Below are 24,759 nucleotides of genomic sequence, written 5' to 3'. Positions count from 1 at the left end.
CCAACGTGGCTTCCATGTACCCTCCTAATAAAGGCCAAGCTTCTTGATCTAGTGTACAAGCCCCAGCCAAATTCAGTCCCCTCCTACTTCTCTCTCCAACTATTTCAGCATTTTCACTCTCTCAATTTGTGATTCACCAATACCTAATTGCTTATACAGATCTTCCTCCACTTACAATGGCGGTGTGTCGTGATAAAACCATAATAATTTGAAAATATCATAAATTAAAAATATTGTAAATCATTTAATACACTAACACCTACTGAACGTAATAGTTTAGCCTAGCCTACCTTAAACATGCTCAGAACACGGACATTGGCCTGCAGTTGAGCAAAACCATCTAACACAAAGCCTATTTTGTGAATGTTGTGAATGTTGATTATCTCCTGTAATTTATTGAATACTGTACTGAAAGTGAAAAACGGAATGGCTGTCTGAGTACAGAGTGGTTGTAAGTGTATGGGTTGTTTACCCTCATCATGATCCTGTGGCTGACTGGGAGCTGCAGCTTGCTCCCACTGACCAGCATCACAAGAGGGCATCCTGCTGCATGCATATCACTACTAGCCTGACAAATGATCAAAATTCAAAATTTAAAGTACAGTTTCTGCTGAATGTGTATTGCTTTTGGCATCATTGTAAAATCGAAAAATTCTTAGTCAAACTGACGTAAGTCAGGGACCATCTGTAATTTATTCCTCCCAAGACACACTTCCAGATCTCCAGCATGCCATTTATTAGCCTCCAAGATTTTTCATTTATTTATTTTTAAGATTTTTATTTATTTGAGAGAGAGCCAGAGAGAGAACATGAGCAGAGGGGAGGGGCAGAGGCAGAAGCAGACTCCCCACTAAGCAGGGAGCCCAATGTGGGGCTCGATCCCAGGACCCTGAGATCATGACCTGAGCCGAAAGCAGAAGCCTAACCGGCTGAGCCACCCAGGAGCCCCAGCCTCCAAGATTTTGAAATTGAAGATGTAATTACCAGCCTGGCTCTTTTAAAATTTTACTAGTTTGTATTAAATTAGCCCCTTCTCTGAGGTCTTCCCTTTGTCTTGAATTGCCTCTAAACCCTAGGAATTGTGGGGGTCCAAGTGAGATGGGGTGCCCTGCCTGACTTCTACATCAGCAGGAAGAGAAGTCAGTCTGAGGGGTCAGCTACCCCATTATTTCTCACTGTCACAGAACTGCAGGAAGAACATTGCTCCTACACAGGTCCTCAATCCAACAGCAGAAAATAACTCAGGGCCCAGTTAAGCCAGGCACTCCCACACCCTGTTTCAGTCACTACTCACTACAGCCCAAGCTCTGTGACCAGAGGTGGGTCTGGGGGATCTTTCTGCATCTGCCGCTCACCGCAGAGACAGTCCTTTCTTCAAGGCAATTTTGTTTAGGATCCGTGTTGGCTTTTCTCGAAATATTTATTGTTGTTGTTGTTCTCTTTGGTTATGGCCAGCTGTTTTACCTTCAGCTGATCTTCATAACTTTGAATCTTGCAGAACAGGTTTTGGGGTGCCAATTATTCAACAAAGATTTATTCAGTGCCTACTAAGTGCCAGGCTCTGTGTCAGGTGCTGGGGATACAGCAGCTAACAAGGCCCTCGCCCCCGTGAGCCTTACACTCTACTAAGAGGAGAAAGGACAAAAACACAAGTAAACAGATCACGTAATTTCAGAAAGTGTTAAGCTTTATAATGATGATGAAGATTGGCAGGGAAAGTGAAGTGAGTAGGGTGACATTGAGCTGACATCTAAATGATGTGGAGCCAGCTTTGTGAAGATTTGGAATAAGAATGTTCCAGGTAAGCGAAAAGCAAGCATAAAGGCTCTGAGACTGGAAGTGAGTTTGCTACTTTTGAGGGACAGAAAGGCCTGTGGCTGGGAGCACAGTCAATGAGGGGGGAGGAGATTGGAAGTAAGTTTGCCAGATTTTGCAAATAAAAACATAGGACATCCAGCAAAACTTGAATTTCAGATAAACGATGAATAATATAGCATAGAGCATTCTTGTACTAAAAAAACGTATGTGATCATCTGAAATTCAGATTTAATTGAGCATCCTGTGTTTTATCTGACAATCTTCATTGGAAAGGATGTCTAATTCTGACAATATAGGAAGTTAAATTATGAAAGTCTTTTATGAAAATTATGAAAAATATTTCCGCTACAGGATAGCTAGAAATGACAGCACAAAGTGCATAACAGAACTTAAAGGAAAGCAAGGGGCCAAAAAATAGAGGGAATTGAAATCAGAGTAGTAAACTAGGCTTGGAGCCATGGAAATCCTAAGCCATGGTGTTTAGTGAAACCAGAAGCTAGAGGCTTAGGTTTTAATGGGTAAACTGGGACCAGAAGACAACGCCTTTGATGTGTATGAGGTAGGGAGTAGGAACAGAAGCCCTGCTGCAGAAACCAGGCCCCTCAAAAGGGCTACAATCTCCATGAAAGGGTGGGCTAGAAAAAAAAAAATCTGCCTCCTGGCAAAGGGAGAGAGCAAGATAACATCTCTCTCTTGGCCTTGGCTTCAGGTGAGGAGGAAAAGTCAACTCCAAAAATTTGTAACGATTCATAATTTTAAAAAGAACCACTACTAGGAAAGTCCTTCCAGAAGTTAAAATGTAATCAATGAAATTTAAAAATCAATGGATAATAGTTCAATAACGCTTATACATAACCACACACAAAACTCCATGGACAGATTAAATAGTTAAAGTTGATCTACCTAAAAGGTACATCTAAAAATATTGCCCATAAAGCTAGTCTGAAAAAAGGAGATAGAAAGTATGGAAGAGAGGTCAAGGGACACAGAGAACAGAATAAGAATGATTTGTCATGTAATCTAATTGGGATTCCAGATAGAAAGATTAGTGAGAATGAGAGAGAAACAATATTTAAAGATGCTGATGAGAATTTTCCCAAATTGGTGCAAAACACAAATCTACAGACTTGGAAAACAAATTCCAAGAAGGCTAAACAAACAAAAATTCACAACTAGGTATCTTGTAGTCAAAGTGCAGAACATCAAAGATAAAGAGATCTTAAAAGGATGTAGAAAGAAAATACTAATTACCTATCAAAGAAACCCAGTTAACTGACAGCTGACTTTTCGACAGCAATAGCAGAAGCAAGAAGTCTTCGGTGGAGTGATATTTTCAAAATTTACCTATTTCTTCCCCTTTTAAATAGACTTTATTTTTTAGAATAGTTTTAGGTTCACAGCAAGATTGAGCAGAAAGTACAGAGAGTTTCCACACACCCCCTGTCCCCAACATGCACGGCCTCTCCTACTGTAACCTCCAGCATCAGAGTGGTACATTTAGTACAGTTGATGAACCTACACAGACACATCATTATCACCCAAAGTCCATAGTTTACACTAGGGTTCACTCTCCATGTTGTACAGTTAATGTGTTTGGACAAATGTATAATGACATGAATCCACCATTATAGTATCCTATAGAATTGTTTCACTGCCCTAAAAATCTTCTGTGCTCTGACTATTCATCCTTCTTTCACTGCTAACTTCTGGAATCAATTGGTCTTTTTACTGTCTCCATGTGCCTTTTCTGGAATATCATATAGTTGGAATCACATAGTATATGACCTTTTCAGATTGGCTTCTTTCACTTAGCAATATGCATTTAAGTTTCCTCCATGTCTTTCAATAGCTTGATAGTTCATTTCTTTTTAGTGGTGAATAATATTTCATTGTCTGGATGTACCACAGTTTATTTATACATTCACCTAATGAAGAACGTCTTGGTTGCTTCCAAGTTTTGGCAATTGCTCCTATAAGCATCTTTGCGCAGGTTTTTGTGTGGGCATAAGTTTTCACCTCTTTTGGGTAAATACCAAGGAGTGCTATTGCTGGTTCATATGGTAAGAGTATGTTTAGTTGTTTAGTTTTGTAATCAACTGCCAAGTTGTCTTCCAAAGTGACTGTAGCATTTTGCATTCCCACCAGCAATGATCAGAGTTCCTGTTATTCCACATCCTTACTAGCATTTGGTATTGTCAGTGTTCTGGATTTTGGCCATTCTAATAGGTGTGTATGGTACCTTGTTTTAATTTGCATTTCCCTAATGACATTATATCGAGCACCTTTTCACGTGCATATTTCCATCTGCATCTCTTCTTTGGTGAATTGTCTGTGCAGGTCTGTTACTCATTTTTAGACTGGGTTATTCATTTTCTTATTATTGAGTTTTAAGAGTTCTCTGTGTATTTTGAATAACTGTCTTTAATCAGATATATATTTTTGCAAGTATTTTCTCCCAGGCTGAGGTTTGTCCTCTTACTATTTTGACAGGGTCTTGCAGAGCAGAAGTTTTTAATTTTAATGAAGTTTAATGAATTTTATCAATCATTTCTTTCATGGATCATGCCTTTGGTGTTGTATCTAAAAAGTCATTGCCATACTCAAGGTCATCTAGGTTCTCCCATGATGTCTTCTAGGGATTTTATAGTTTTGCATTTTACATTTTGATCTGTGATCCATTTTGAGGTGATTTTATGAAGGGTATAAAATCTGTGTCTAGATTCATTTTTTTTCCATGTGGATGTCCAGCACCATTTGTTGGAAGGACCATCTTTGCTCCTTTGTCAAAGATCAGTTGACTGTATCTAATTATGTGGCCTCTCTTTTCTGTTCCACTAATCTGTCTATTCTTTTGCCAAAATGACACTGTCTTGATTATTGTAGCCTTATAATAAATGTTGAAGTTGGGTGGTGTAAGTCCTCTGACTTTGTTCTTTTGTTTTATGCTGGCTATTCAATATTATGCTGGCTATTCTGGGTCTTTTGCCTCTCCATACAAACTTCAGAATTAGTTTGTTGGTATTCACAACATAACTTACCGGGATTTTGATTGGGATTGTGTTGAATATGCAGATCAAGTTGGGAGGACTGAGAGCTTGACAATATAGTCTTCGTATCTGTGGACATGGAATATCTCTCCTTTTAGTTAGTTCTTTGATTTCATTCAACAATTTTGAAGTTTTCCTCATATACATATGTATTTTGTTAGATTTATACCTAAGTATTTTGTTCGGGTGCTAATATAAATGGTATTGTGTTTTCAATTTCAAATTCCATTTGTTCATTGCTGGCATATATGAAAGTGATTGACTTTTATATAGTAACATTGTTTACTGTAACCTTGCTGTAATCACTTGTTAATTCCAGGGTTTTTTGGTTGATTCTTTGTATTTTCTACATAGATTATCATGTTGTCTGTGAACAAAGGCATTTTTATTTCTTCCTTCTCAATTAGTATAATTTTGCTTCCTTTTCTTGTACTACTGCATTAGTTAGGACTTCCAGTATGACGTTGAAAAAGAGTGGTGAGACAGAACATCTTTATTTTTGACCCTAGTGGGGAAGCTTCTAGTTTCTCACCATTAAGTATGGTATAAGCTTCAAGTTTTTGTAAATGATCTATCAAGTTGAAGCTCTCTTCTATTCCTAGTTCAGTGAGAGTTTCTATAATGAATGAGTGTTGGGATTTGTCAAATGCTTTTTCTGCATCTATTGATATGACCATGTAATTTTTCTTTAATCTGTGAATGTGGTGGATTACATTAACTGATTTTTGAATGTTGAACCAGCCTTGCATACCTGGGATAAATTTCACTTGGTTGTGGTGTATAAGTCTTTCTATACTTATTGGATTTGCTAATATTTTGCTTAGGGTTTTTACATCCATGTTCATGAGAGATATTGGTCTATAGTTTTCTTTTCTTGTAATGTCTTGGTCTAGTTTTGGTATTAGGGTATTAGGGTAGTTGTATCCCCATAGAATGAATTAGAAAGTATTCCCTCTGCTTCTATCTTCTGAAAGAGATTGATAGAAAAATAGAGATTTTGTAGAGAAATGGTATAATTTCTTCCTTAAATGTTTGATAGAATTTACCAGTGAACCATCTGGACCTGACACTTCCCATTTTTGAAGGTTATTATTTATTGATTCAATTTTTTAAATAGATATAGGCTTATTGAGATTGTCTATTTCTAATTTTTTATATCATAAAACTATCATAACAAACAAGGACAAAATCAAAACAGTTTTGGACAAACAAAAATTGAAAGCATTAACCCCCAACAAACCCCTACTATAGGAAGGAAAATAACCCTACAAGGAAAGTCTGAGATGTAAGGAGGACTGGTGACAGAGAGAAAAACAGCAAACATGGGGAAAATCTAAATAAACACTGATTATGAAAAGAAAATGTCTATTTTGGATAATAAATAAACTAGGTCTGAAATATTGAGTAAAATAGCATTTAAGATGGCAAGCTGGTGAATAGTATTAAGTGTTTTAAGGATAGAGGTATTGATTATCTTCAGACTAAGCATTCACGTTAAGAGTAGTGATAGCTACTCAGTGGGTAGAAATAGAGTGCATAACTTTGAAAACTTCAGAGGAGAAATGAAATTAAAAAGTCCTAGTCAATCCAAAAGAAAGAGGGAACAGATAAAAGAGAATGGAGAAGATGTTGAAAAGTGAGGCAGGACTAGATCATGCAAGGTGTTTTATGCTATATTAGCCAGAGTTCTCAAGATAAACAGAACGAATGGGATATATATATATATATATATATATATATATATATATATATATATATACACACACACACACAGAGATTTACATTTATTCCAAGGAATTGGCTTGATGATTATGGAGGTTGGGAAGTCTAAAATCTTCAGGCTTCAGACCCAGAAGAGTTGATAGTGCAAATGAAGTCTGAAGGCAGTCTGCAGGAAAATTGCCTTTACTCAAGGAGGTTGCACTTTTTGTTCTATTCAGGCCTTCGACTAATTAGATAAAGCCCACCCACATTATGGAGGTCAATTTTAGTCTCAGTCCACTGATTTACATTTGAATCTCATCCCAAAATACCCTTCAAGTTGACATATAAAATTAATCACACATCTGACAAGAGTAAAGTGTTTGGATCTTATTTTAACTGAAGAAGGAAGCCATTGGAAGATTTTAAAAAGAGAATGATGAAATCTGATTTATATATTTAAAGACTGCTCCAGGTGCTAGATGGAAAGTTGATCCTAGAGGAACATGGACAGAAGCATGGGAAGTAGGTGAGAGGAGTACAAGACGTGAGGAGAGCCCAGACTCATGGTATATTTTGGAGGTAATCTTTGACAGGACTTGCTGAGAGACGAGATGTGGGGAGTGAAGGAAAGAACGCAATCCAGGTTCATCCCTAGGTTTGGGACCAAATCAGCTGAGTGTACAGCATTACCATGAACTAATCTGGGAGAAAACTGGAGAAAGAGAAACTGGGTGAATAACAAGTATGGGGTGGGAATATTAAATTTGAGATGTCAACTAGATAACCAAGTAAAGATATACAGTAAGCACATGTAGACAAGAGTCTGAAGTTCAGAGATGAGAACAGAATTTGGGATATTAATATTGGAGTTATCAGAGTATAGATTATAAATTCTTATAGGATCACTTACAGGTGAATATTGAAACAGAAGAGGCTATCCAGATTTTTTTCTCTTTCCCCTCCAAATTCAATCTCCACTCTTCTTCCCCATCTTTTGGCCCTGGAAGCTGCAAAGTCTTCAACAAAGCCCAGTACCTACTGGCTTCTGGGTGAATTGGGTCAATGGAGAACCCAGCAGGAGTTTGAAGAAAAGAGAGGGTCACAATCATCTAGCAACTAGAGGTTGGTAGAAGTCCTTTGACATTATGAAGGGAATCAAAAACATCCTTGCAGGCTATGATGGTTGACTGATAACTGTAGCAGGCAGAAACTATAGTCCAAAGCTCATGACTTAAATGTATCTGAGGGGAATAGAAGAGTAATTGACATTGTTCTGTGCCAATAGGGCACCTTTATAGGGACAATACCCCCACTTTATAGAGATTTTACAAGACTAATTCAGTAGTGCTCCAGTTTCTAGGCCCTATATCTCCTGTATTTTGTAGAGGTGTTGTGTATCTGTTTACATTTTTATTTCTTACCCTAGACTGAGAGAGGTCCTTGTAAGTATATACATGCTTGTATAAACTGAGCAGTCTTCACCATGCCTGGCTCACATTTGGTAAATATACATGTTCGTTAACTCCTGGAATGTCTTTCACCCTCTGGTTAGAATCTCAATTCTTATTTTTTGTTTTGTTTAAACATATTTTGTTATGAAAATATATTATACAAAAATATATAGGACAGCCTTCTAGTTTTTAATTAACATTGTTGAAATTATAGGGTCAAAGACAACATGGATGAACCTGAAGGACATTATGCTAAGTGAAATAAGCCAGCCAGACAGAGAAAGACAAATACTGCATGGTATCATATATGTGTGGAATCTAAAAAACCAAAAAGGTCAAGCTCATTAGAAGCAGAGAGTAAGTAGAATGGTGGTTGCCAAGGGCTGAGCGGTAGGAGAAATGGGAGATATTGGCCAAAAGGTACAAACTTTCAATTATAATATGAATAAATTCTGAGGACCTAATGTACAATATGGTGGCTATAGTTGATAATACTGTATTGTATACTTAAATTTTGCTAACAGAGTGGCTCTCAAGGGTTCTCACTACACACACATAGAGACACACACTAACTATGTGAGGTGATGGATGGGTTAGTTAATTTGATTGTGGGACATATTTCACAATGCATACCTGTATCAAAATCACCATGTTGTACACTTTAAATATATGTAATTTTGTCAGTTATACCTCATTAAGCTGGAAAAAAACCCCTAAATCACTCATTTTGGAGATTAAACAACAAACATTCAGAGAAACTGAGATTTACCCAAGATCACACAGTTAGTAGTTGTATTTTTTATTTTTTGAAGAGCCAATCTTGCTATTTCATATTCTGTATTTCTTATACTGCTGTTGAAAAATTGATAATATTTTAAAAATCTCATTCAAATGCAATTTAGTGAGTTTTCCTCTAACATATATACCTCTGGATAATGTCATATGACAAGACTCCAGATTTCATCCTTTTCAAAACTCCAGGTGATTTCTAATTACAAAATAATGTATAAAGCTTGCTTCTTGAATATTTAAGAAAAAGAAAAGAGGCAGCCATTTAGTTATCTCAATGCATTTATTTTGTTGGGAAAATGATAAAGTGTCTCAGGTTCATGAAGTTTACAAGCAACTCCTTACGTTGTAAGTGTAACCAAAGTTTCTATTTTATCTATATCAATGTTAATTTTGTTTCTGGAAGCTTTCTAAGATTTACTAATTTTCTTTAACAGAGGCTGAAAATGTTAAAAAGGAAATTGAACAATAGATTAAGTAAAATAAGTTACCTAAATATTCTAAATGGAATAACTATGTCGTTAAAGCATGAATGTATGAATGCAAATCATGAGTGCAAAGAGAGATACATTTTTAAATTATGTCAAGATGTATGCTTCCAGAAGTGCACCCTTTCTGGGCCGGTAGAGCTTTGAGTCCATTTGACGGCCGGCAGCCGAAGTGTATCGCTCAGAAGGGAAAAAGTACAGCAGACAGGGCTAGATTTTCAACCTGTTTCCTTCTAACCCTTTCGGAAAACTCTTGACGTCCTGGTTGCAGTTGCCCAAGCAAACTAGCCATTAACTGGGTCTATATTTCTAAGAGAGAGAAAGGTCTGTAATTTATGATCAAAGTCAAGGGCTCTAAACTGAGGTTCCTTGTATTTTCTGGTCATCTTGGCACCCAGGTATGTGATGAGTTCACATCTCTCCATAAACTGCTCCAACTTCTTCTTATACTTCCTTCTTGTATATTCAGAACTTTTGGGATTGAAGGCTGTAGAAAATGTCACAGAACTGAATGTTTTCTGGTAGGTTAGTGACTCATTCAATTAAAAAGAAAGAGAACTATGCGTGTGAAAGGGTTGCACAGCTGTAGCTGAGAAGATACCGAAACCACAGGTGAGATCTGGGGGTTGCTCCATCTTAGACCGTAACTGCCTCTACTCACCTTCTCCGTGGTGTGGATCACTGAGAGCCGGTCATATTACTCATAGTCCTTGCTTTACTAGAAACTCAAATTTGTTATTTTCATTAAAATATTTGCTATTAACAATGATATTTCATTAAAATATTTGTAGTGCTACCAATGCAAGCAGCCGACTCAGCTCAACAATCCTATACATTTCTCATGTATACTACAAATAATGTTAAATTAGTTCTGAGTAGCATATCATTAAAGAAGACATACCTTTTAGGTGAAATGCTATATATAGCAGTGCAGATCTCTTTATACTTAAAAACGGGAATTTGGGCTTTAAGCATCCTGCTGCATTCATTGCTTTAATTAGTGAAGTTGCGATGCCCTGCAGGGGGGACAATGTAGAGCACATGTATATTTGAATTTGGCTTTTTTTCTTAGTGGCAAATAGTTAAAGAGGCTATTCTTTGGTGTTGGGGATGGGGCCTATAAGGTGGTTAAATGACCACTTAACCAACATGGAAAGGAACACAAAGTACTTTTGATTAGGAAGATTGAAAATTACAAATTGGCTGAATGTCAGGTGGCTAAAGATACATGGGCCTCATTACACAATCCTTTCTATTTTTATGTTTGACATTTTCCATAAAATATTAAAGACAAAAGAAGGGGTCCCTGGGCTTTGAGTTGTCTTGGCCCGTTTTCTACTTCCATTGCCAGAACTGGCCAGACTGCCTCTGCTGTCAGGACCCTTGACCACCTGGCAAGGAATTCCAGAGACCACAGTTGTCAGTCACCGCAGCAAAGATTCTGGAACCCTGTGTGGGCAAAGAAGAGGTGAGGCCCTCCTGATGAAACGTGGCCTTTTATGAGGCTGCTCACCTCTCTGGGTGAGCCTCATCTTGCCTTTTGATATTAAACCAGACCAAAGGCTCACCATCTAGGCAAGTTGAAAAAAATGAAGTGGTTAAGAATTTCTGAGAAAGGTATGAAACTGTGCCCTAGGCATTAATTTTATAGAAAAATTTAAAAGAGCTTTTAAAATAGTGGTTGATTACTGGTAAGTTTTATTTTGTTTAAAAAGAGTTATATTTAGATGATAAGATGCGACTTGAGTAGTATTTGGGGGCATTTGCCCCTAGATTTGGGGCAAAATATGACTTTGCCGGTTCAGTTGTGGTGGTATTGCCACTCGACACTTTTGAGCAGTGAATAAACCTCTCGGAGACTGAATCTGCACCTTTCAAATTTAAAAAGTTTTACAGACCCTGACATTCAAAATAAGAAATCTAACCACAAGTCAAATGTAAACAATTTCACAACAGTCTGCTTTCTCTTCACTTTATTGCAGATATTTGGAAATTAGAGAAGCAGGGGTTCTTCTCACTTCTTATTTTCCCAGCCATCCAAAACCAGAATAGGTTCAGAGTGGATTTGCAGCTTAAAATCAGAAAACTCTGCCTTGAATTTCAGTGTTACCAAAATAAAAATTATTGTTAAAAAAGAGATCATTGTACTCTACTAATGTATGTACACAGACAGTCATGTGACTGAACCTGTTCCAGATATCCAGGCAAAGGAAGACTCGTGAGATGGATGGGCTCCTTCAACGGGGGCAGTTTGTGCGGAAGCTTCTGGCTCCAGTATTTCTCTGGCAACCTGAGAACATAAAGATCATCGGATAGCTGCTCACAAATACACTCGCTGTGAATACACAGGAAAAGTGGATGTGTAAGAGACAACTAAGAGATAAAGTTCACCAGGCTGATTTTCTCCACTGGAGAGAATGTGACAAGTGAGAAGATGGGGACTGCTGGAGATCTGTGCCCTGCAACTTTGCCTGGCCCTCAGTGCTGCGCACTTTGCCTCACTTTTCTTGTTTTTCACAGCAACAATAGCCAACTTTGTTCTCATCCTCCTGACTCCCAGGGAACCCTCGACACAGATGCCGTGTTACATAGACAGAAGCCGTTCCAAGGGCACTTCCTCAACCAGTCACCACAAGCGGAGCTGCACACACTTCCTCTTTCCGTGGGGAGCTTACCTCCCCGTCAGAGCTGCCTCTGCCCTCTCCGCCTCTCCTCAGACTTTGGATCCCCCGCTCCCACCAGCCTCTCTAGAGTGATTTCTCTCTCTCCACTTTGGCATTTCCTTCTTTATTGGATCCTCCCCATTCATCTGCATTTAAATGTGCTCCTAGCTTCCTCATTGAAAAAAAAAGGAAAAAGGAAAACAACCTTCGCTCCTTCCATCCTAAATCATTTATAGCAACTGGTGTCTTCTCTTTTTAAACTTCTTGAAACTGTGAGCTTCAGTAGAGATCACAAACTACCGCACAAATTCCATCCGATCTGATCAACATAGTATTTTTAGAAATGTAAATCAGTCATGAACATTAAAGAACAAAAACAAAAACAGAATAATTTGGTTTAAAAAGAAAAAGGAATCTGGTTTCCAACTTGTGAAACAGAAACGTCTGGCAGTAGATAAGTAGCATCAGCTCTCCTTACCTGGGGCCTGCCCGTTGGCCGGTCCGCAGAAGACCCCACCGTGCCCTGCACTCTCACACCCAGGCTGCTTCCCGCAGGTGCTTCACGCCCTCGGCTGCTGTAGGTAACCTGTGTGTGTGTCACCTCTGGTGTCCTCATTTCCTCACCTCGCATCGAGAGTGTGGCACGCTGTAGTTACCTTCCACGCCCCTCACTCTACTGAAACCATTTTTGCCAGGATCACCGATGACCCGTTATAACCGAAATCTGACACACTTTTTAGGTCTTCTCTTGCTTGACCTCTAAACTGCATTTAGACTTGTTGGCCAACCCCCCACCCCCACCCAGCTCCCCTCCTCCCCACAGCCTCCTCGACCTGGCTCTCCTTCACTTCTCTGTAGGTTCTTCTTTATCATTCTCCTTGCAAGCTCTTCTCCTCACATTTGTGTGTTGGCGTTTCTCAGGGTGTGGTCCTAAGCCCACTGCTTTCCCCACACTAGTCTTCATGGGTGACCTCAAACATGCTGTATGTTTTTGGACAAGATCATTCTACCAGCCTTAGCACTGGTATTCCTGCCTCCAATCCATTATCAACACTCCAGTGATGGTCTCTCTCCGAAGCGAATTTGAATATAATACGCAAAACCAGTTAATATATTCATACTGCCTTTTGGGTCAAGTTCAAATAATTTAGGGTGATTTTATCTGATCTTCACCCACTGGCCCTGCTCACCATCTCCAGCCTCACCTCTCAATCCTTTCCTTTTCTCTTCATCATGTCCAGCCACGCTGACTTTCTTGCAGTTCTGTTATTCCCCTGGGCCAGGTTTGTTTGTAGGTCTCTCTGCTTGGAACCCGTCCCTCTTTCCCTTCATCTACCCAACTCCCACTCCTCATTCAGGCCTTACCCCAACAGACAACTCAGCCAGACTTTTGGGCTACACATTACCAGAACTCCTGGCATTTCCCCACCCTAAGTGCCATCACATTCTGCTGTTAACAGGTATGTAGAGTCTAATGTACCTCAGAGCCTCAGGCCTTGGGACAGCATGAACCAGTTCTTAGTCATCATCATACATGTATGTATATGTGTGTATATGCATGTATGTATGCATAAGTATGTCTATACACACAAATATATTTATGCATGTACACACACACACACCCCAGCATGGTGCACTGAACATAGAAGATATTCAATATTGGTAACTTAGTGAAAGGTCTCACCTCAAAAATTTCTCGAGTTTTTCTCTAGTCTCACAAATATATATACGATCACGATATTCTAAAGCAAATTTAATGTTACCAGGTACAAGGGCCTCATATCTGAAAGACAAGAAAAAAAAAGATTGTATAATTAACACGCAGCACTGTACAAATAAAATGTCAAAAATGTTTCATTTTCTACCTATGCAACTCAAGGAAGAGATAAAACATTTTCCAGTTAAATAATAGTGATCTTTTAACCCAAATGTTAAGATTGTTATAGGAACTGCCTATTCTGAGTAGAGATATCACCCTAACCTCCCCTGAGGGTGAGGACCTGCCTGTGGTTTCCATCCTGATAGGTCACTGGACAGTAGCCCTGCAGCTCCGCGCACTTGGGGAATCGGCTCTTCAGCTCTGACAGTGTCAGCCTTTTGGGGATCATGTCGGCAGGTGGTAATGGATGAGGTGCTAATGGAGGCACATACAATTCTGGGTTCTCCAAAAATTTCTACAGGAAATGATTACAGCAATAAGACCATTTAAAACAGGAGTACTTTGCCAGTCAAAAACCCACGGGGGCTCTCCTGCTTTTCTGCATTTTCAGCAGCAACCCAGCTGAGAGCTACTCTCTGCTCTGCAGGGGCTCTTTCCCCAAGTGATGACATCCAAGGTCTCTCTCCTGATCTCTCGCACGGTTCACTCACTCCCTCACTAATTCACACAGAACATATTTATTGAGCTCGTGCTATGCGCCAGACACAGGGGAGTGCACATCACTTGCTGATCTGTCTTCCGGCTCTGCAGTATAATGAACTAGTTGGGTGCTGTTTGGCAGGGGAGGTAACTCTCTAGCTTTAGTTAACACTGTAAAATGGAGAGGGCAGACCAGATGCATGATCTCTAATGTCACTTCTAGTTTTAAAATTCTGTGACTGCCATTTATATATGCAGGAAGAATTAAATGTCTCCTTAATAAAGTGATAAAAAAAATTCTACCTCTTTAGAGGAAAGTAAAATGTTCAGAGGCATCTGATGGTCTTCAACTATGAGCCTTTATCTTCACAAATTATAGATATAATATTAGAACAGATTTGTATTCTGTTGCCTTAAACAGAAATATAGTGTACAGATATACAGGGAACCCCAGTGATGAAAACATTTTAAAGCACAGGAGAGACATAGGTGAGATCTTTCTTCATTTCTACTGACTGTGACTTCCCTTCTGCACTGTGGGAGCTTAACCCCCTGGATGCCCAGCTGTGGGCTGAGTCCTGATGCTCAGCATCCCCTCCACTGGTAGGAAGCACTGCTGGGTTTCCCTACCTGTTAAGCTGAGGGCCCATCACTGACCCTGAACTTCCACTGTATGCCAAAATATATCTTGGGGTGCAGTCTCAGGACTGCCCTCCAAGTTGCCTCATTGGTTCTACTGTCATAGGTTCCAATAATGGGGCTCCTGGTCTCCAGTTCCTGGGTGTTTGTTCCCAGCTGTACTCACGCCTTCCTATTTGATGAATTCTGAGACAGGCATTTTCTTTCCCTAGTAAATACATGAAGTTAGGAACAAACTTACGTTCAGATTTTCCTGAGAACTCATTTTGTAATAGTGCCCTCTGAACTCTGCTGCAAATTCCAATGAATCAGTTATAGAGCAATCAACTAGTTCATGTGATTCTGCCAGGCTGATAGGGCAGAACTGTCCAAATTCGCCCAGGCGAGAAATCAGTTCTTGAGGTGTGATACATAACTTGTCTATGCAGGCAGCTTTTCCTATTAGTAACAGATTAACTATTATTATTATATATTCCTTTTCAGAGAAAACACAGTGATTTTAGAAATTAAAATGATTTCAATTACACACACATGATACAAATGCACATACATTGTAAAATTCCAAACAACAGAGTAAAAAGTAAGTTTCTCTTCACACCTTCATCCTCTCAATTCAACATCCCTCCTGAGAGTAATCACTGTTGATTTGTATCTTTTTCAGACTTTTTTCTATACACTTGCATATACACATTTATTTTTTGCACATAGCATGCTTATGCCACTATGCTGTAAACATTATTCTGCAACTTACTTTTATCAGTTATTTATGGTCTTTGACATCTTTCCATATCAGTTTATATGATTTACCTAGTTCTTTTTAACTGATGCATAGTATTCCATTGCATAAATATGCATATACTTTACTTAGCCATTTATCTGTTCATGAATGTTTTGGTTGTTTTTAATCCTTATCTATTATAAATTATATCTGTTATAAACCATATGTGCGTGTGTGTGTGTGTGTGTGCGTGTGTGTGTGTGTGTGTGTATGCATGTCTGCATAGCTACTTAGACACACATATATAAATTTGCTACATATTCTAAATTTTTCTATGGGGTAGATTTCAAAAAGTGCAAATAGTTTGTTGACGTGATGTTACTGTACCCAGATGGCACACAAGAGAAGGGAAGAAATGTTTTTCCAAAAGTGACTAGGTTTACCCCAAGGAGTCTATTTTAAAAAGGAAGAGCCCAAGGTCCTTCAGTGAACAGGTTTGAGAGTTTTCTCCCCAATACTGCACTGGAATGGGGATTGCAAAGAAATAAAACATATTATAGAAAATGAAAAATTTTTTTCATACATCTTAGTTACAATGAGTAAATTTTGACCCTTAATATATTTTGTTAATGGTCCCTTTCATTAGTGAGAAGTTTTGCCTTTTAAAAACTATCATTATGCCTAGGAACGTCTTAAATTAACTATAAAATCTATGAATCATAAATCATAGCTTGTTATGTGACAAAGTAAACATATAAAATTGATCCTTAGGATTGGGGCAATGGTCTACAAGCCAAAGAATGGAGAGGATTGATGGCAACACCGGAAGCTAAGAGAAAGACATCGAACAGAGTCTCCCCTAGAGCCTTCGGAGAGAATATGGCTTTGGTAACACCTTGATTTTGCGTTTCTACACTCCAGAACTGTGAGAGAATAAATTTCTGTTGTTTAAGCCACCCAGTTTGTGGTACTTTCTCACAGCAGGCTTAGGAAACTAAAACAATTATGGAAGACTGTGACTTCTTTTTGGCACCCTTTCTTGCCTTCTCAGCTTGTTCACTTGATAAAACAAAGGTACCATGTTGGAAAGGACTATATGGGAAGGAACTCAAAGTGGTCTGTGGCCAACAGCTAGCAAGAAACTGAGGCCCTCAATCCAACAACCCTGAAGGAACGAAATCTTGTCAGCAATTCATGAATGAGTGTGGTAGTAGATTCTTTCCTAGTTGGGCCTTCAGATGAGACAATAATCCTAGACAATATCTTGATTAGGATTGTGAGAGTTCCTAAAGCAGAGAATCCAGTTAAACTTTGACTGGATTCCTGACCCACAGAAATTTTGTGTTTGTGTGTGTGTGTGTGTGGGGGGGTTATTTACGCTGCTAAGTTTCGAAATAATTTGTTATGCAGCATAAACTAATATGCTATTCCATCTGTTGTTTATGACACAGATGAAAAAGCTAAGAAGCCCTAATATTCCTTCCCTACAAAGAACATTACACTATAATACTATAGTGCCATAATATTATTCTAAAGTGTTATAATGTACAGTACTATGCTATAATAATATGTTTCACTATTAGAGTATATAGTATTATATAGTGCTATAATATTATACTATATGGTACTACAGTATTACAATCCTAGCTGCTCTTTAGCTCAGATATGCTGAACCTCACAAATCCTGACACGTTTAGTGACAGGGTAATTTAGAATCACATGACTTCAAGTCCTAAAAGATACTCAAATATCTCTTCTTCTGTATTCTTGATGACATCTGGCAATGCCCATATATCTTAATCTGGAATGTGGCAGAATGAGGAGGAATCTCTTTAATCTTCTAGCCCTGACCTTGCTCCATCTCGTCAGTCAGAGTAAACTTTGGCCCCCTGATAGGAGAGGATCACTGGATAGCATACAAGGAAATGTGGAATGAAAACAAAACAAAACAAAAGTCAAAACTAAATTTAAACAATCAGGGACAGGTTAGATTATTAGGTGGAAGTTGAAGCAGAAGATCAATAAGGTCGACTTCAATAAGATCAAACTATTCAAGGCAGAGGCAAGTATATATGGAATAATGAAATGGATACCGTGGCACCTCATCCAGATTCCTCTTCAGGGCTGATGTAGCCATCCCTCAGATGCTGGGAGCATCAGTGCTGATGGGTCACAGGTGCACTGGGAATTGCCCATCTGTCACAAGTTAACGCCCTCCCAGAGTGACCTGTGGTCAATGGCAGGCCAATGGAGTGATATAGAGCCTGGCTCCACCCCTCAGTTGGGAAATTCTGAAGGTCCATCCTAGCTCCAGGGCTTCCCTATCTGGATCTGCTGAGGCTTTTGTTTCCACCACATGGCAGGTCAGTTTCTCCCTCTGTCCAATTCTATTGTCCTCACTCCCCACAGCTGTATCTCCTGATTAACATACAGGAAGCCCAGTGCGTTTAAATTTCAGATTAACAATGAAGAGTTTTTAGTATAAGTATATCTCATGCAATGTTTGGGACATACTTACACTAAAAACTTATTTGTTATTTATCTGAAATTCAAATTTAACTGGGCATCCTATATTTTTGGTTGCTAAATCTGGCAACTCAAATCCTGAGAATACTTTCTGATAAAGCTTCGGCAGACAACTTTTAATCTTGTTTAAACTTGAGTCTGTTTCCAGGGAACTGAATCTAAGGTGTAGGGAGGGTGAAATAGGGTAACAGAAAGATGAAAGAGACAAGTTTTGCTTTCAAAGTCTGCCGTGGAGTCTTTTACAAGTGCGATGCTTTCCAAAACTTATTGCGAGTAGGTTTCTAAAAGCCCAATTCTTTCTTCCCTTGTACTCATCATGCCTTGTAATCCTCAGGTGAAAACAAATTCCCAGTCTGCAGACAAATGGGAACCAGAGATACTGGTTATGCCCAAATAATGAAGCAAATCAAGATTTAATGATGCAGAATCCTCACTGCCTTGTGTAGGATTCTATTAGTCACATTGTTCTCAAACCTCATTATATTTTCTCTGTCGTCCCATAGTTAAACAAAGTCACTAACCCGATGTCTGTGAGACCCCTATAGCTCAATTCTTTAGAGTCATCACTCTTTTTAGAGATATCAGATATAGATCACTTTCCTTCTATTTTATGTATTTTTAGATAAAAGTCAAGAAACTTATAGGAATATATAATCAAACATTTTCTTTCACGGTTTCCAAATATATATATTAAAAGACATTTTATGCTCAAGTTTAATTTTTTATAGATTCAGCACTTATGTAATACCATAATGAATATAAATACCAAAAATAACTTTAATTCTAGATTCATAAACAAAATTTTGCCAAGTGTCATCTCATAGAACACTACTCTCATATAACTAGCATTCTTGAAATTTAGCTTCTTACATGTCATTCCAAACATTATAAACTCTTCTAGTGAGAGGCTATGCATTATTTTTATGTGCTAGGTTCACATAGGAATTCAATAAATGATAGCTTGAGTAATGGCAGTCACTTATGAGAACAATATACTTGCCCACAATAATTGGATAGTACCATATACTTAAAAGACTGATTAAGATTGTGGGAACAAATGTTCAAATTGAATGAATCATGGTAAAATGAATCAGGCATATGTAGACTTTCAATTAACATTTTATTCTATTTTAACAATTTAATGTTTTCTTACCTGCTTTTATTCTTTCCAGGTATATCTGCATATGTTTATTCACCATTTGAACTTCCTTAATGACTTTATTCCACACCCACCATTTGCTGTGAAATCCATCAATCACATACCAGTTCTGATGCTGTTCTTGATAATATTTCCTAATCTCATCAATATTTTTACGGTATTTTGAGTTTTTGACAGCTGTAATCTGTGTGCTATTGTGCAGTGGATAAGGCAAACTAATAGAGAAACAGAATGAATGGAAAAAGCTGTTAAAAATGTACTTTTTTTCCTGGATGATTAAAGTTCATTCCTTTGTCGTTGCTTTCATCACATACATTACCTTTGTTCCTTTTTTTTTTCCAGGAACAATCTTTTGAAAATCTCCTTGGAAGGCACATCCAACTCAAAGATGACCATGGGGATGATTGACCTAGCTTCCAAGAGACTCACTTGATATTTAGTTACAGGGTAGCCATCGATGACAACACTAGCAAGGAGAAAGATGAAAATAATTCCAGATTTCTTTTCTCTCATATCTTCCTTCCTATCTTCTAGAACCAGTCTATCTCTTTAGGAATAGCCTCTTGCTCTTTCTTTTGTAACTTGACTTACCTTCTTTGCACTTTGCCCTCTTTATCTCTATATTTTTAACCTCATTCAGCCCAAGAACCAGATGTAGGGCAGCATACAGACAGACACAGCTCTGAATTCATAACACTTAGCATCACAGAGCTAGGCTTTGGCAGAACTCAAGAGGTAACACGCATTATACCTTGAACATTGTGTTATTCAATTGGTGCTTTTATTCTAAGCATGAAACAGTGGAAAGAATACAGGCTTCAGAGGCAGACAGACACAGATTTGCGACCTAGCTTGACCTCTCTGAGTCTCAGTTTTCAGTAAAATAGGGGAAATGATACTTAACCCTGAGAGTTGTCTTAAAGACTTATAGATCCGGTATGTAAAGCAACTAGAATAGGTCCTGGCACAATGAATAGTATCTTAGTAAGGGATTAAACCAATATGGGAAAACAATTGTGCTCTAAGCTTGCTTTTATAGTAAAGTTCTATGGGAAGGCTGGGGGGTGGCGGTGAGGGGAGAGATGGGGAGTTGGTGAGAGGAGCCCTGTGATATCTGAGAGAGAATCATTCCATCAGGACCCATCATGCTTCTGAGCAGAAGTGACAGAGAATTTACGTTAGTCCCAGTCTGTGATAATGAGAGTATAACTATCAAACTGAGAGGAGGAATAAAGGGTATCCACACATTCCGAGAGGAGTGGCCCCCAAAGTCAGGAAACTCCCTCTGAGGAGGGAGCAAGCCAGGCCTGCTGGCTGATGGTCATCAGGAAGGGCTGGTTTAGAGGAAGTCACAGGATCCCCTTACTCAGTGCTCTCCAGCCAAGTCTCTAGGCACTAGTTCTAAGTTCCATGACAGAGAGGATTGTAAATTAATGCAGCCAGGCAAACCTAATAGACAACATTATGGGAGTGCTATGGTTGTGTTTTGGGGTTTTCAAAATAAAAAGTAGCTCAATTTCTTTGCTTGTGAAGGGTCGCTTGAGTGGCCCTCAAGTTTAGAAAAATTCAGGGTGATTGGCCAGTCACTGTTCTGGTATTAAGGTGAAATAAACCCCTTTCGACTCAAGGTTGTCTTCACAAAGATCCCTTGTGTGCAAAGCTGAATGCCAGGGAGGAGGTAACTCAATTTGTGTAAGTCCCAGGGCCTTCTCTGGGGGAAAAATCTGACACCCCAGAATCTGCTCTTCATAACTGAAATTAGGAGAACTGTCCAAAGATTTAAGGACCAGTAGCAGGGAAGGGCTAAAAACCTCTTAATGTAATACAACCTTGAATAGATCAGTGGGATTCTAGGTCAGTGACCTGGGCTCAAGAGCAGGGCATTAGGTTGCACTGGCTTTTACAACTGGATGCGACCAGTGGCTGCATTGGGTGAGTAATGGTAGGGCAGAGGATTGTAAACTGAAGGGAAAGCTCAAGCATGGGGCCCTTAGGTCCAAATGTAGCATTAAGGGAGGGGCACTGCTACCTGTGCAGGGAGCTGGGCCAGTGAGAGACTATCTCCATTAGACAATACCTTCTAGGGAAGAGGGGAGGGCCACTCCTTCATCATTCCATGGAGCAGTGAGAAGGTCTACTAGACGTTGGAAGTCACACTGGCCTCCTTTGCTGACAGTGTAAGCCCAGAGACTTTTGGACAACCCAGGGGTTGCTGCAGCAAGTGAAGTGGTCGCTTGCTATTCTGCCATATAAGTGTTCAAGCCAAGTTTTAGCCTGACAGAAAATTAAAATATATAACTATGAATGTGCCTAAGGTTTGAGAAGTAGATCACACCCTCTACAAGAGCTTTAAACCTTGTTTAATATAAGTGTTTTAAATTCTGTTGGTAATTCTTAAAAGAATTCTTTAACTCCCTCCCCAGCCCCACACTCACTTACCCTGCAGTATTACATATGCTTTCCATCAGACAGATTTCTAAGGCTTGAATAGCCAGTTCATCAGGGGCTGTCATTCCTTTATGAAGATGCCAATTTAACATGAGTGCCAGCTCTGTGTCTGGTTGGCTGTTTAATACGTAATGCAAAGCTTCTCCTATTGACAAACGCTTTAAGCCATATTCACTTGAAATTTTTTGGGCAACTGAAAAACATTAAAATTTTAAACTTATTCCATTTCACAAATTCATTAGTTAACCTTCTTTCTTTTTTTTTTTTTAAAGATTTTATTTATTTGAGAGAGAGAATGAGAGAGAGAGAGAGAGCATGAGAGGGGGGAGGGTCAGAGGGAGAAGCAGACTCCCCGCTGAGCAGGGAGTCTGTGTGGACTCGATCCCGTGACTCCAGGATCATGACCTGAGCCGAAGGCAGTCGCTTAACCAACTGAGCCACCCAGGCGCCCTAAACTTATTTCTAATTTCTGGCTAATTGACATCCACAGTGAGCTAATCTTCACATTCCCCAAAGAAATTTTGAAAATTAAAATTGTTACATTTTATTAAATTACTACTGTCAAAGGTCAAGAATTTTTAATACTTCAAGTATGTGGCTGATGGATCTGGTTAATGAGCCAACTCTGTGGGTTCTTCTCATAACCAAACTAATATTTAAGTGTCTTCTTCCTTCTGCGTGAGGTAAAAATTTTGAGAACTTTACATGGCATCCTATGTGTACTATTAATATTTGGTATTATGTCCAAAATAATAATCTAATGCTCCTGTGTCACTGGACTGGACTGTTTCCTAGTCTATCCATTTATGGACTCCATGCTGCAGTCAGAATAGCATACCCCTAAACAGTTAGATCTCAGCTAATCCTATATGAAATAATTTTTTAAAAGATTTTTAAAATAGATTTTTATTTATTTGTCAGAGAGAGAGAGAGAGCACAGCAGGGGGAGCGGCAGCAGAGCAGGCAGAGGGAGAAGCAGGCTCCCCGCGGAGCAGGGAGCCCAGTGTGGGGCTCGATCCCAGGACCCTGGGATCATGACCTGAGCCAAAGGCAGATGCTTAACGACCGAGCCACCCAGGTGCCCCCTATATGAAATAATTTTTAAAAATTATAATGGGTGTACCTGACATTTTATTTTTTAATCTTTAAAAAATGTTTTATTTATTTATTTATTTGAATGAGAGAGAGAATATGCACAAGCAAGGGGAGAGGCAGAGGGGAGGGAAAGGGAAAGAGAGAATCTCTCTCCAGCAGACTCCTCACTGAGCACAGAGCCCAAAGCGGGGCTCAATCTCATTACCTGAGCCAAAAGCAAGAGTTGGACCTTTAACTGACTGAGTCACCCAGGTGCCCCATACCTGACATTTTAATAGTAATTTACAGTTCATGAGGCAATTTTTCTTCTGTGACTTTATTTGGTATTTTCAACTATTCCATCAGATGGGTAGAATGGATACTGAAATTCCTTTTTTTTTTAAAGATACTCTAAATGCATTTATTGGTAGTATTACTGAATGCTGAATGCAGAGATTAAAATACAAAGAAATCAGCACTTAAAATCTTTAAAAAATGCAGTATCTTTACATATATGTTAACCAATTCTGCTTATCTAGATTTACAAACATAAGGCGAATTCCAAAGCTTTCATTCTGAATATACTCTGATTTTGAGTTCTAGTGTTCTCCAGTCTAAAGTCGGCTTTTATTTTGCTGTATTTTACCAAGTATGATTTATTTTATTTCTACCCTAAAAACAAGACTCTGTGAGCTGATCCTGAAGCAGTCAGTTAAATCAGGAATTTTTAAACAGCTCTTTAAGAGAGCATAAAGCCACATGAAAGAAAACAGCTCAAACCTACATATATAAATACAAGAGAAAATAGCAAGAAGCAGCAAGAATCACAGAAATGTCAATCCTACTCTAAAGTATAGTTTCTACCTGTAGCAACAATTCAATTAGATGCCTTTGTTCTAAAAAATAAAACCATTAGTTCTTTCACTACAATTTTCTGACTATACTCAGTGAATAATTATTGACTCTTTATATACTTTTTAAAAACTCAAGAATATGATTTATACATAACAGACTCATTAACAAAAGAGGCTGAAAGCTGCAATACAGTCTGGGGACCAGACTTCACTTTACATAATATTACCATCCGTAAAGACTGGATGGCACCCAGTACAGTAGTGCTCAGCACTGTTACCTCAGAAATGCTCCATCCACTCTTGCATCAGAGAATTACTGATACAAATGAGACTGTTAAGACAATTCTAACAGGGCCTCTAAACAGGATTGCATGTAAAATGAAATAATTATCAACTATGATATAGTTGTAACAACACAGCTAGCCTGTAGCACTGAATTTTTCACAATAATAGCACTACAGAATTACAGTGACAGATGTCAGAATTATCTTTCTCTGCTAACTACTGAGTCGAAAAAGAGTTTTCTGACTATATTTTTGATGAACAGGAGATCTTTGATATAAACACTAGGGGAAACTGGAAAGTGAACAAAATGAACTCAAGTTCTTTTTTCACAGATATTAACAACAAGCAAAGCAGTTTACAAAAAAAACCCCACCAAAATTATCCTATAAACAAATAAATGTCAAATCAATCATTTTTGAAGAAAATGTAGCTCATTTTCAAAAGTTCTGTTCGATTTGTAACTAGACTTGAAAATATTAAAATAAACCAAACAGAGTCCCACATACTGGTTTGCTATACAGGTTGTGAAAAAAGCACTTCAAGTTTTAAGCTTAATGTTTCATTCTCTCCCCTATTCCCAGAAAAGAAAAAGAAAAAAAGGGGCTCTTGCAAAAATAAACAAAACCTAAACCAATCAACTAACAAAAAGTAATCACATAAGAAAACCTTTCTCTTTTTGAGCACTTCACTTTAGTTGGTCCCATATTAGGGTAAGGTTTCTGTAGCAACACTCCCTA

General features: G+C 38.6%; 1 protein-coding gene across 2 annotated transcripts in view; it reads right to left on the bottom strand.

Annotated features, from left to right (window-relative positions):
• Positions 1 to 9,085: 9,085 nt before the first annotated feature.
• Positions 9,086 to 24,759, bottom strand: part of AK9 (adenylate kinase 9) — a 135,710-nt gene continuing 120,036 nt past the window's right edge. For both annotated transcript variants that reach the window (XM_027604179.2, XM_027604180.2), the window contains exons 32-40: positions 21,801 to 22,002; positions 19,681 to 19,827; positions 19,356 to 19,576; positions 15,200 to 15,396; positions 13,965 to 14,134; positions 13,645 to 13,743; positions 11,485 to 11,587; positions 10,199 to 10,313; positions 9,086 to 9,784 (exon numbers count right to left, since the gene is read on the bottom strand). In XM_027604179.2, the coding sequence (XP_027459980.2) occupies positions 9,582 to 9,784; positions 10,199 to 10,313; positions 11,485 to 11,587; positions 13,645 to 13,743; positions 13,965 to 14,134; positions 15,200 to 15,396; positions 19,356 to 19,576; positions 19,681 to 19,827; positions 21,801 to 22,002 (1,457 nt within the window). In that variant the 3' untranslated portion in view covers positions 9,086 to 9,581. The remainder of the gene's footprint in view (positions 9,785 to 10,198; positions 10,314 to 11,484; positions 11,588 to 13,644; positions 13,744 to 13,964; positions 14,135 to 15,199; positions 15,397 to 19,355; positions 19,577 to 19,680; positions 19,828 to 21,800; positions 22,003 to 24,759) is intronic.

This window comes from Zalophus californianus, chromosome 7, assembly GCF_009762305.2.
Source record: "Zalophus californianus isolate mZalCal1 chromosome 7, mZalCal1.pri.v2, whole genome shotgun sequence".
Lineage (NCBI taxonomy): Eukaryota > Metazoa > Chordata > Mammalia > Carnivora > Otariidae > Zalophus > Zalophus californianus.
Note: the sequence above shows the minus strand (reverse complement) of the source record. Positions and strands in the feature narration are given on the sequence as shown.